This window comes from Vollenhovia emeryi, unplaced genomic scaffold, assembly GCF_000949405.1.
Source record: "Vollenhovia emeryi isolate VEMERY1.0 unplaced genomic scaffold, V.emery_V1.0 DF939308.1, whole genome shotgun sequence".
Lineage (NCBI taxonomy): Eukaryota > Metazoa > Arthropoda > Insecta > Hymenoptera > Formicidae > Vollenhovia > Vollenhovia emeryi.
Genome location: NW_011967058.1, coordinates 26,886 through 39,889, shown reverse-complemented (window position 1 = coordinate 39,889; position 13,004 = coordinate 26,886). Strand labels below are relative to the sequence as shown.

At 39.5% G+C, this 13,004-nt stretch overlaps 1 protein-coding gene across 4 annotated transcripts in view; it reads left to right on the top strand.

Annotated features, from left to right (window-relative positions):
• LOC105558830 (43 kDa receptor-associated protein of the synapse homolog) overlaps window positions 1-13,004 on the top strand; it is a 22,858-nt gene that overhangs the window by 8,079 nt on the left and 1,775 nt on the right. For 2 of the 4 annotated variants that reach the window (XR_001008706.1, XM_012006748.1), the window contains exons 2-8: window positions 2,323-2,542; window positions 6,855-7,006; window positions 7,320-7,466; window positions 7,976-8,135; window positions 8,901-9,101; window positions 9,712-9,810; window positions 11,979-12,185. Coding sequence is in view for 3 of the 4 variants with exons in the window: in XM_012006748.1 (XP_011862138.1) it covers window positions 2,323-2,542; window positions 6,855-7,006; window positions 7,320-7,466; window positions 7,976-8,135; window positions 8,901-9,101; window positions 9,712-9,810; window positions 11,979-12,185 (1,186 nt within the window). In the remaining variant the exon portion in view is untranslated. Of the gene's footprint in view, window positions 1-2,322; window positions 2,543-5,172; window positions 5,628-6,518; window positions 6,641-6,854; window positions 7,007-7,319; window positions 7,467-7,975; window positions 8,136-8,900; window positions 9,102-9,711; window positions 9,811-11,978; window positions 12,186-13,004 lie in introns of those variants that run through there. The other 2 variants (XM_012006750.1, XM_012006749.1) reach the window with 2 other exon arrangements.

Here is a 13,004-nt window from a genome sequence, read left to right as displayed (position 1 = left end):
GGATCGAATAGATGCCAATACACATGCCAATACAAGAATTTACAATTCTGTAAAGCCAATTAAAAGATATCCTTATATAAAAAATGTCGGTAAAACAGAGAGACTCCAGCATCCCCTTAACACGAAAAGAGTCTGGAGATATTTACTCGTAAAACTCCTTTCATTGAAAAAATAGGTAGACTGGATATATGGAATACATCCTGGTGGAAACAATAACCTTGACATTTTTCTGAACGTTCAAATATGTATAAATGTGTAACGCGTGAAGCTATGTAAAAAATATGATTTGGTATTCGAATACATAAGGGAAAGGAAAGAGGAGAATGTAGTTGATGACCGTAATTTAAGGCGGGCATGTATTCCGGTGAAGAGTTTCGCTATGCCTCGGCGCAGAATCGAAAGAGAAACGATACAAATAAATTCCAGTTTTCTAGGATATAGAGCAAATGTGCAGTGGTCGCATTGCGGTAGGGTAGGTAAGAACTCTGATTCTACACAGGGTGTCCCAGACATATCTCGCTACCTTTCAGCTAGGGACTGTTCGATCAATATGGAGCCATTTTTCTTTTCTTTTCGCGAGGAGGTAAAAAGATGGTGACTCTCTGGAGTTGCAAGCAATTAGACGTGATTGGCCCTTTGAAAAAGTCAGTTGCGCAGAGATTTATAATAAAAGGCAATTACAATTTACCTTCCGTTTAATTTTCCAATTGTAGCGCGTACTTTGATACAACATTTTCGATATATTAAAACGATTAGTATTCGTTATAATGCGATACAGCTCGTTTTATGGGTCGTATAGTAAAGTAAAGTTTTCAGAGGGAAAAATTCCCGTCGACTGAGAACTGATCCAGAAATTCATAAGTGAGGAGCGATGTGGTAGCTACATACGGGATACCCTGTGTACCTTGTAACTTCCCTAACGCGCAGTTTGCAAACTCAACCTCTGGGACGGCAGCCAAAAGCGGTTTATCTCCGCGCGCTCCTTCCGTTCGTCCTAGAAATAAATTAAGAGTCTGCGCATGTAACCTATAGGAGGTCAGTTGCCCACATCCATCATCCAACACGGACGTTTGACACGCACTCGCGAGATATTGACTGGGGTGGCGAGAAGCTTTACGCTCAAAATGCTGGTTCAATCACATTTTCAAATCATATTAATAGCATAATTTTAATGTACATGTTATCGCATACGATGTAAATCGTACTATTTCTTGACTGGGTGTTAACTTAAATATAGCATCAATTGTTGCAATAACAAATGTTTGCAAATTAATAAAATTCGTACGGCTTAAATGTGATAAACACAAATTTGAAGGGATAAAGGACCACGAGCCGTGACAGGGTGTTAGTGCCTAAATATTTTATATTTTAAAATTACGAAAAATATTGCCCCAGACAGGGTTTGAACTTGGACCACCCTCTCACTAGGCGTCACAACCAATTCGACCACCGAGGCATGTGGAAATATTCATCGCAATAAACAGTCTAATGTCGATTCCCGAATGCCACCTATCGTGACAATATTCGAAACGAGAACTGCGCGCCGACTTAAAAATCGTCAGTCTTAAATAAAAACTGTTTTATTGCAATAAACCGTAATAATTAATGATAGCGTAACAAGTAGAGAGAATATTTTTACGAGGAACAAGTATATGGTTCTGAAAAACATAATTGAATGTATATCAAATAGCATACGTAGATCAAGTCTCTTCCTATCGTGATAAAATTTAAATGTTGTAATTTGTGCTTATGATATATAATTGTTGCACATACTAATTTACTGTGTAATTTTATACGTCGTCGATTTAAGCAAATAGCCGCGAGGTGAACAATACTTTATTATATCGCAAGTACAAATCACCCATTGAGCGAGAAACAATTTCGGAACTCCTACGGAGCTTAAACGATCGATGCTGCGAAAATATCGGAGAGAGAGCTCAGTTACGTCTTCTTTAAATTCCTTTCATCGGATTTTACCGGAGAGTATGGAATTCCACGGTTGCTCTCTTTCGAGGCGACCCTTGCTATCTTTAAACAGTCAGCGATAGTGATGACCGCCTAAGCGGATTTTCCAACGATACAAATTAAATTCAATTATCTCGTAATGATGCTTTTTAATAATTTCACAAAACAATTGCAAAACAAATGATACTCCTGAGAGTCTCATAGCGAATATTGAAAAACAGCGGAATATCGGATTTATAACGAACGTTAAGTGGCTCAAGTATGAAGTGCTCGATAATTCTATCTAAAGAGTTAATATTTGCGCCGACATCCGTCCCGTTGGTGTATTATATCATTGAACGTTTTGAAAATTTACAGCAGATCGGCGAGTCATCAACTCTCGGCGACCGCGCTGTTGGGTAGCCCTGATGGATCGAGGCATCCACTCGACGTCTGCGAGTTCACCGAAGAGGATTACCGGCATCAAAATGGCAACGGTAATAACGGTCATTACCAAAATGGCAGGTCGGGCACCGGTATATGGGAATGTCTCATAAGCTGCAGAAAACGACTCGATCAACAATTAGCACGAAGGAGGGTAAGTATCTCACCATGTATCCGCGCTCCTTAATTCTCGTGGGACGAGTAGAAATGAATGGCTAGATCTAGTAGATAGACGATCTTCAATAAATAAGAGTCTTGCTAAGAAATTACATCCGATAATAAATTTCGGTGAATTCTAGAAAAGGTATTTAGAAGAAAGTTCTCTATTATGAGGCAGGTTTCTAATATGAGGTAGCAGGTTTTCAACACCCAAATTCAATCACAAACCCCGCTATCTCATATTACAAGTCTATCTATACTAGGGGACTTTCCTTTATTATATTTTAAACGAAACGTTAAATTAGTAACATAACTAATCACACATTTAATAAATGGAAATGAAGATAAATATATGAAAATATATAAGAAATTCAGTGAGCACATAAATTCTTCCTAAACTGATATTTTCATCGAATTTCTATTACTTTATTATAATTGCAAGCTATAAATGTAAAGAATTAATTGAAATATCCCAGAAATGCGTTAGATATCAATATCGCGTCCACGATATACAATAATGTCGTCATTATTTTTAAGTTTTAACGCGCGTTTCAATTCGATTCGAGTGTCAATTTATTAATAAAGCTCCTACTTGGAAATGCGTGCCAAGTGTTTTATCTTGAAGGAGCGATTATAATTTTAGACAAGCGCGCTTAGAAACGGAATTGGCTGCACGCCACGGTAACACTTACCGAATTATTAATGATCTTACAAATTAATTCAATTATAATTGATTCTTTAAACTGCTACTAGACCATTAACCATTGAACCCATTTAACGCGTCAAAGCGATTGAGAGGGGGGGGGGTAATATGTCAAACGGGTAACAGTATCTGAGGGCCCTCTCAAGCAAACGACGGGGCATGACGGCTACATAACGAAGCGTATTTCGCGAACTCGAGTATGCTTTATCGGTCACTGTCAAGTTCACGATGTGCATGCCCGTAGCTGCGGTCACGCTATCCTTTCGTAACCACTAAAACCGAAGTACCGGTCGCACTGTATTTACCGTTCTGGATGCGTTTCACCCAGAGAAACTTATGATTTCGCGTCTCGCGTCTGACAGCTTATTCATGACGCCTGCTTCAAGTAGTAACAAGCGTAATTTGCGCTTACGTTTTAATCAAGGCTACACGATAACTCAATCGGATTGTAAGGCTGTAGAAGAGCGTGAAATTTATATTGTCGAGCCGTGTTATTCATTGAAGAGTCATCATCGAAACTCACGATTTTCCTCTTTTATAAGCTCCTATGTAAAATGGCTGCAACAATTTAATGCTTTGTTATATACACGCCAATTGCAACAATTTAGTAAATTGTTGAATCACTACAATTACGAGTTCGCTACAACTTTGATGAATTATTAATGTTTCAACGCGGAGAAAGAAAGAGAGGCAAAGAAAAAAATTGTCACAAGAATAATTGTCCGAGGACAAGTTTCTTTTTCATATTATATTGATAATTATAAAGATTATGATTTATTCATGCAACCTCGCGAGCAATCTGTTTAGTTTTCCTGAATACTGCACGCGGAAAGAAAAATGTGGCTGCCGTAGCTAAAAACTGCATGTGGCAACTAAATTTATTTTTTTTTGTGTGTGTAAAATATGGACAGCTAATATTTAGTTGTGATAATTAAATATTTTGCTACTCCGCCTATTGTATTGGGTGCGAGAGCAAACCGTTTGCTGTGCTTTAGTAATTTATAGTTATGGCAGTAAAGTATTTTTACCAAACCACGATTACCTATGGTAGAGAGAAGTTGTTTTTTTTTCCGTGTGCCACTAATACGGTTGTTTGCACGCAATTAGTGGTAAGTAGTGCCATTACTACCTGGTTCGTTAGATCACATTTCTCGACGTATCGCAAGGTTGCGAAAATTATGACAAACGAACAGATTTGCGTATCGCTAAACCTTCGCCCCGTTATATACGATATGTGTATTATTTTAATGAACAGGAATTACCTCTCTCGGTCGTGCACACGCACGTGGTTACATTTTTATAAGCCTTACGGGGCTATTTATATTTTATCGTAGGGTTTAATCCGCCAGGGACAAAGTTCATGGCCAAATCGATACGGCCTTCTACCTTTGCTCGTATTATCTACGCTAGAGCTATTGCTGCGTGATAAAGACCATAATACGTATCGTGACTTCTTCTTCCTGGATAGGGAAGCTCTATTACCCGAAGCCCGCTTTACAAGGCGTATAATTGAACAGTGTTAACTAAACACGAATTTATTCACTAGGTGGCAATTTGAGTAAATTCAATTTAGAATGCAGTGCTATATTACTCTCTGTCCCAATTGCATGTACAATATAATCTCGCTTTTAACGTTATAAGATTAATTTAATTTTACATGATATTGCGGCAGTGTGAAACAATTAAATCGAATGACGGTTTAAAACGTTTTCGAAAAGTTCTTCAAAAATTACAGAAAAATGTGAAAAAAATTCCAGGGAGCATATTTTACTCGCTCCATTTAATTTATTATACAAATCGCCCTTCAAAGATAAAAACTGGTCGGTTATTGAAAAATCAAATTAAATGAAAAGATATGAAATGAAATAAAAAAGAAATGAAAAGATTTCTACAAAGTCGCTATTTTTTTTTTTCTAAACGCTTTTTGTATCGGCGCAGCTTTTCTACGCCTCTGTATAGAAATCCGCCTCTTGGGAGCACAGTCAGTTCAGCGTCGCTACTTTCAACGCCTCGCTCTTCTGGAACCGTTGAGAATCAAGCCCCACTTTTTGAAATGAAAGAAAACGTGAGATATCAGGAATTGTTCTCTTCCACAATAATGTACGTGAACGCGTTGTATTATAACTTGTACGGCAAGCTAAGTGGGGAAATTTTCGAGCATCTTTCTTATAGACCGCGCCAAGTGATTTTCACATTTTCCTATATCTCGAGAAGTATGGCTTGGTTTTCAACGGTTCGAGAGGGGAGCAAGAAGTTGAAAGTAACGGCGCTGAACTCCCAGGTGGCGGATTTCTATGAAGAGGGCATAAAATACTTGTGCCCCGGTGTATAAAGTGCTTAGAAGAAAGCGGTAACGATTATGTAGTAAAGCACGGAGGTACGTAGATATTTCTTTGTCAATAATAAACCTCTTTGTCTTAATTAGTTCTTTTTCCTGACCACGCTTACTTCTGAAATATCCCATACAGTATCGCATGTCTAAAAGGCAACTTTAAGACGTCTTTAATTCGTCAACGCTTTTTTTAGCGCTGTAAACGGAACATTTTTGACATTTCTCCCTGAAAGAACTTTATACAAAACGACATTTCTATATATTAATATGTAGAACTAATTAATATAGGTCGAGAGGTAAACCGCTGACCAAAATCATGTTCACCAATGCCTACCAGTGCCCAGTGGGCAGTTTTACTTTATCTATCTTATTTGAGCTTAATATGCCCCAGCTAGGCCTAATGCCCGAACTAGTGCCCAAAAATGCCTCGTAATGCCCAGTAATGCCGCAAATCTGTACACCATAATGCTCTATAGGTGCACGGGGAGAGAATTTTTTCTTAAACTTTATCCCGAAAATGATGCGATCGTGGGACAACATGGCATTTTGAAGAGCTTGGAAGATGTTGAAATTGTACCGTACATTTTACTAGTAAAATGTATACCAAGTACAATTACTAGTAAAAGTGGAAAAAGTATCACAACGTTCTACAAAATGCCATGTTGTCCCACGATTGCATGCCTTTCGAGGTGGACTTTCAAAAGAAAATTCTCTTCGTGTATAGAAACTACGTGTCGTACTTTGTAGAATTATATTGTAAGTCACAAACAACGAGCTTTATAATGATCGTATTAAAATTATCGTCTATTAATATTGCCTGTATTAATAGTGCGTGTAATTTCCTCTTTGACTTGCCCATACGCTCTTGAACGTTACATCTCCGCTTTAGAGGGCCGTTATTAACTCAATGTCAATTTCATGAGCATCGATTTCAAGGTCTCATTGGGCGTGCGGCTCTGACTATAATTGATATGAGGAAATGTGCTGGATATCCAATAAATAGTCCAGGTACAAGGATGCGTGCGATCGGCGGAAATTCAAGGACTTATCGAGATAAGGTGCTACATCACGCGATGTAAATTTTATAGACGAGCGATTTAAAAGGACGATAAATGATTAATAAAATTTCATTCTCCTCCCTGCGGTGGGAAAGTTCCGAGGTCGTAAACTTTTAACGGGCCTTTGTGAGGCTTGCGCGATAAATAAATCAGCACGCGAAGCAAATAGAACGTGCAAAGTGCTGAAATGCTGCCATTATTTTGTGTGACCCAGGTGGAGCAGGGCTTGAAATTGTACCGGGCTCATAAACAACAAGCCGCGGTTAGGAAATGGAGGGGCGCTTTGAAGAGCATCAGACACCGCGAGGATAAATTTGCTCTTCTCGGTTACTTGTATCAGGCGTACATGGATTGGGGCAAATACAGGTAGATCATGGTACAAATTGTACTGGTTTCTTTTCCATCTTTGTACGCGCTATTTGTACGCAAGCCAAGTACGCGGTGTTATCCATATTATTTTAAAAATCCAGAGAAATGCGGGAGTTTAAGCGAATCAAGCCGGAAATTAATTTCAATACGAAAAGTATATTGTACCGCATTAAAAATTACTACGTTAAGAGCACTCGATATATTTCGAAGATAGTTGCCAGTTTTATGACCGTTTTACCCTCCTTACGAGAGTGTCGCCCTTTCCAATATTAATACTGCGATTCTTCCATCGAGCAATTTTTCTTTTTAGAGACAGCATTGAATTCGGTAACAAGCAATTGTGCATTTCGGAGGAATTGGATTCGCCAAACATGCGGGCGGAAGCGTATTTGAACTTGGCCAGGGCTCACGAGAGATTAGGCGCCCTGGATAGAGCGTTAGATTACGCTCGGCACAGGTTTGAGCCTCTTTTATTTATTATACGGTCTGCACGAATGATGTAATGTTAACGTTTTCGAGAAATGTAAAATAGACGTGTACACGGAGAGAATTTTGTCCCGAAATTTATCCTGAAAATCATGTAATCGTGGGACAACATTGCATTTCGAAGAACTTTATGAGCGTTTATTAGTAAAATGTGTGATAAAATTTCAGAAAACTCCCATAAGGTTCTTTAAAGTGCCGCGTTGTTCCACGATTGCATGACCTTCGGGATAAACTTTGACAGAAAATTCTCCCCGCGTAACGTACGCGGTGTATCTGTATTTCTCTGCTATTGTGATTATTGATAAAGGGTCGAAATGTGCCTAATGCGATTACTCGGGCTCAGTGGTGGCAATTTCAAATTTGAAGGGGATAATCGAATCCTTCGTTATTAATAGACAAATTGTCTAGGCGATAATTGTATTGACTATTTCCATGTGTACATGTGTGTGCGCTAATATCAATCATCTTGCATTCTCGCAGCTTGTATAACGAGTGCGATCAGTGCGCGACTGCTGGATTAGTTCACTTAACCGTAGGCAGAGTCCACTTAGAGCTAGCAGGATTCTGTAAAGCCTTGGAAGCGTTTCAAAGAGCCCACAAAATCGCTCACTCCATTCAAGATCCCTCCTTAGAACTGCAGGTAATTAGATCCCTTTGTCTGCTAGTTCCCTCTTTCGCACGAGTATGTAAGCGCCCAAGTTATTGTTGCGACGTTTGTTAATGAATGGACGGCGCAGCGACGATTAGAAAAGCGGCAGCTGCAGTGACTCGCGAGATGAGCCCAACTCGTTTCTCCTTCATCGCCTAATCTTTACTTCATTTCTCGAACAGTCGATTAGCTGCATCTTTAACACACTTGCGTCGTGCACTCGGCGCTATCTCGTGCATATCAGTTTTGTATATTTTCTTTTATGTTTACAGAGGAAAGTCATCTATTATGACATAGGGTTCTAATATGAGATGGTACATTTTCAACGTCCAAATTCCAATCTTTCTTCGCAACGATCTAACAATCAATTTTCCACTAAACAGATTTCATTCCAAAGGGCAATAAATTCACCAACAGGTGATGCCTATTAATGCCTATCTCATAACAGGGGACTTTTTCCTCCATATGATTTATATTCCCAAAAAATAGCGTCAAACTTTGTTTCGTAAAGTAACAAGTTTATGAGGAAATATTTTATTCTTCGCTCCGGAAACTTTTGTAACGCCGAGACGCAGCGAGAGAAAGAAGATTAGATCGCAATGAAAAAATACTTTTGCTATTACGTTCTCCTCTTACTTTCATAAAATCTATTCGAAGTAGGACACGCGTAGTAATTTTCCTTCGATGATCTCTTTATTAGTTCGTCCGCCCATGATGGCGACTACCCACTCTAATTACGTGGGATTTCTTTTCCAGGTGTACGTCGGTCTGTCGGAACTCTTCTGCAGATTACACGACGCGGATAAGAGCGCGAGATACGCGGCAAGAGCTTACGATCTTTCCAGGAGTTTACAGCTGGGAGATCTGAATTCGCGTCATCACAGGGCGGCGTTACTACAAATGGCCGCGGCGCTCAGGAAAAAGGGCGAGCTGGGCGACGCTCATGATTACTGCTCGGTAAAGTTTCAGCTTGAAGTTTCGCGGGAGAGAGCGCGAGAGAGAAGAGAAACTTATGACGTTCAGATCAAAGATAGGAATCAGCGCGAAACTGTGTCCCGCCCGGTGGTTTAAATCAAAACGATATTGCAAATGTTTCCGCGAACGTCACTTTGGGATCTCGCAATTCTTCTTCCTCAATGACACATTCGTTATTTTATTAAAGACATTAGTGTCTTCGAAGAAGAAGAAGTTTTGTGCAAGTAGTCGCGCAATTCATCGGGGATGTTTCGCACACGTAGAAAAAGTATGTAAAATTACATACATAAATAAGTGTAGTGGATTACACTATTAATAAATTTGTGTACTTGTTTATACATGATGAAAAATTACAAAAAACTTGTAAAATTTACACAATTAAAAGCAAGAAGTTTACTTGTTATATAAAGTAATAATTTTGCCCACGAGGTGTAAATTTACTGGCGTATGTAAATATACACCTTTAATAGATGGTCCCAACATTACCCACTGTAAGTGTAATTTTACAGTGCAGGAAAGATCGTATCGACTAATCGACACCACAATAATACGATTAATCAGTGATATCAACATTTCTTTGCATTGTCCACAGGAGGCAACGAGGCTGTCGCTGGTTTCTGGCGACCAAGCCAGTTACGCTCGAAGCATCCGTATTATGGGAGACATTTACAGGAAAAAGTCGGATATAAATGTGAGTAATTTGCACTAAGTTAGCGGTATGCCCTTTCTCTAGCTTTCAGACAAATCTAACAGTGATATCGCGAGTGCTTTTCTCGCCCAATTCTTTTCCATTAACGTCAGTAACAAGTAGACGTTATACGCGAGATTCTCGTGCGTAAAGTTTGCGTAGTGCACGTAGGCGAAAAATAAAAGCAGTTCTATTGAGTAAATTGCATCCAAGCTATTGATTGAGCCTACTTAGAAGTCCATCGCATTAGCCGTTATCGAGATCCGATAATCTAAGGACCTCTCAACTCGCGTAAAGATACACGGTCGGTCTCGCGCGCACGGTATTCGCTATGTTTGTACTTGACGCGAGACACGATCCACACGGAGAGACCGATATGGTTACCACATGTTTAATTAGGGTTGGCACAACCAATAGTAATATTTGGGACAGCTGTATCTGTGGTTGTGATACGCACGTTGGTAAGATAAGTAGTGGAGACAACTATATGCGTTTTGTGCAGCAAACTTAGTGGGTGCTGCAACACAAAACAATGTAGATGCCCCTACTATTTTATACGGTAACACTTGAATTTTAGTTATTTTTGCCGGTCTTTCCGTGCAGTGAGAAATGATTCGTCGATCGATGTCGAAGCGATCATCAATTTGAAGGTGCCGATGTCGATTCGGCATCTTCTCGACATCGAGCGACAAATCATTTCGCACTCTGGGTACCGGATCTCTTGATTCATCTTATTCGGTACAAAGCACAGTGGTAGTAACGTTTAAAGATCTTTCCCTTTTCAAACATCCGTGTGTGTAAAAGCTGAAACGTACGATCGCGCAATAGGAAGTAACGCCGATATATTTATTTGCATATTGCAAATTAAAACAGATAAATTTTTTATCAGCATTCACGCCAAGTGCGACGATGCTATCAGAACCGTTCACAGCCTCATTGTTCGTTCCAACATTGTTACGGTACTGTCATCGGCGATAAAAAAATGCCATAACTGAAGCGTGCTTTGCATGTCACGCGTGTCACAAAAGCGATTTTAACACTGTGCCACGCTTGCAACGCGTACCGCTTTTGTTTTGTTTTGTTGCTACAAAACCCTTTGAGCATTGTTGAAAAGTGAATGGCAAAATTTTGATGAAACATCCACTTAGAAACAAGGGGGACTATCGAGAGCGTTACATTTGTATGATTGTATTAAATTACGATTCCATAAATGTTTCTATAAAAGGAGCGTATTATAAAAGACAACATGTCTTTCATATTTTACACTCGTTTATATTCACGTGCTTGTATTTCTATTTAGACACATTGGTACGTATAAATTGACGGTGTATATTTCATTTATAATCTTACATTTCTATTCAATGTATTATAAATTTATACCATAAAATAATCTCGATATTAATGTTATTATATAGCAGCAGTGGTAACAAAAATATACGGCAATTATAAGCCAGAGAAAAGTAGGAACAATCTGTAATTCTGAGATTGTTCGTATTCGATAGAATACGCTTGATTATAAATTTTGCTAAAATTACAAACAGATCTCGTGCGCGAAAAGCTGGGGAATGTATATCTGATCATTTCAGTAATTTTATCAAATGTCATGTAATTTATTAAATAATTTCGTTATTATGACGCGTTAAGTACCCTGTATATTAAGCTTCTACCTGTCCCGACGAATAAAGCCACACCTATAATATTTATATAGGTAGAGGAAAGTGCTCTGTTATGGGATAGGATTCTAATATGAGATAGTGGGTTTTCAACGTCCAAATTCAATCACAAATCTTTTTTCGCAACGATTACGCTATCTAACAATCAATTGTCCATGAAAACAGAGATTTCACTCTAAGGCCAATAAATTCGTGGTGGAACCAACGAATGATGCTTATTAATTTAGCGTAAACTCCGCTATCTCATATTAGGAGCTTATCTCATAATTGTACTTTTCTCTACATAATAAAATAATACTACAAACGCTGATGCTTGTTTCATTTGCTGCCTGCGCGAATGCCAAATGCACATGATTGCGCTTTCGTGCAATAGAAGCCGCCTGTTGAATTTAATCTGACTTTTAGTTGGCGATCGCGATGCAGTATATAATTAGCCTTTAGTTAACGCATCGTGTACGCCGGTCGGCTTGTTAGAGCGATAACATCGGTGAGATAAAGATGGACATTTTGCAGAAAGCGTTCCGACAGTATGAGAGCGCGATGGGCTCGGCGGCCGCGACCGGTGATCGACTATGCCAGATGGAGGCGATGGACGGCGCGGCGAGATGCCTGGAAGCCCTCAGACTCCAGCACAAGATATGCAATTGCAGACCCCTCGAGTTCAATACTAGGCTCCTGGAAGTGGCGGGATCGGTTGGCGCCAAGGTAAACTGCCAATACAGATCACGGATCGTGATGCATGTCATTCGTTCCATTTCACAGAAACACAGAGAGAGAGAGAGAGAGAGAGAGAGAGAGAGAGAGAGAGAGAAGAGAGTCAGAGAGCGATGTACTGTGAAATCAATTTCCTCCCTTCTGCCAGACGTGAAAGCTCGAAAGTTTTTCTCCTTTTCTTTAGTCTATGAGGATCAATGGAAAGCAAAATAAATGGAGTGAAGTTTCGCTGATTTTCAACGAGTCGAGTGCGCCGAAGGGAAGGTTAATTCCATCGATATCAGAAATTGATTTAGATTCAGCACGGGATACACGTGAACCTGATTAACTCCTGCCCCGGGATTGCACTTTGATAAACGAAATTTCATGCTTCTTATCACAAATTTCGTGACATCATAATCGAGGATGATCCAAACATATTTAAAGATTGTAGATCTTTATCGCCGAGATTGTAGATTTAAACTGGAATTGGTAAATTTTAAGTACAAAAGCATTCGCGCGGATAATGGAAAAAGTTTCGTCCGTGGATAGAAACGGGAATGCGTTGCATGCATTGTTTATCCATACATCTAAAGACTTTCGTGAGTTCCAATGAAATACCGAGGGAGCTATCGACACTACAGCGCCACCGGTACGTCGCACAAGTATTCCATGCATATATTATCGCACTCACACCACGCGCACCGAATCCTCCCGCTATTTGTGTCTACGAATCAATGGAGCCGGTTCTCCATTTTGACGCTGTATACAGGGTGAGTTATAACATTTGTCCACGAGCTCGTGAGAAAGTAGAACGGATCGAGATGAACA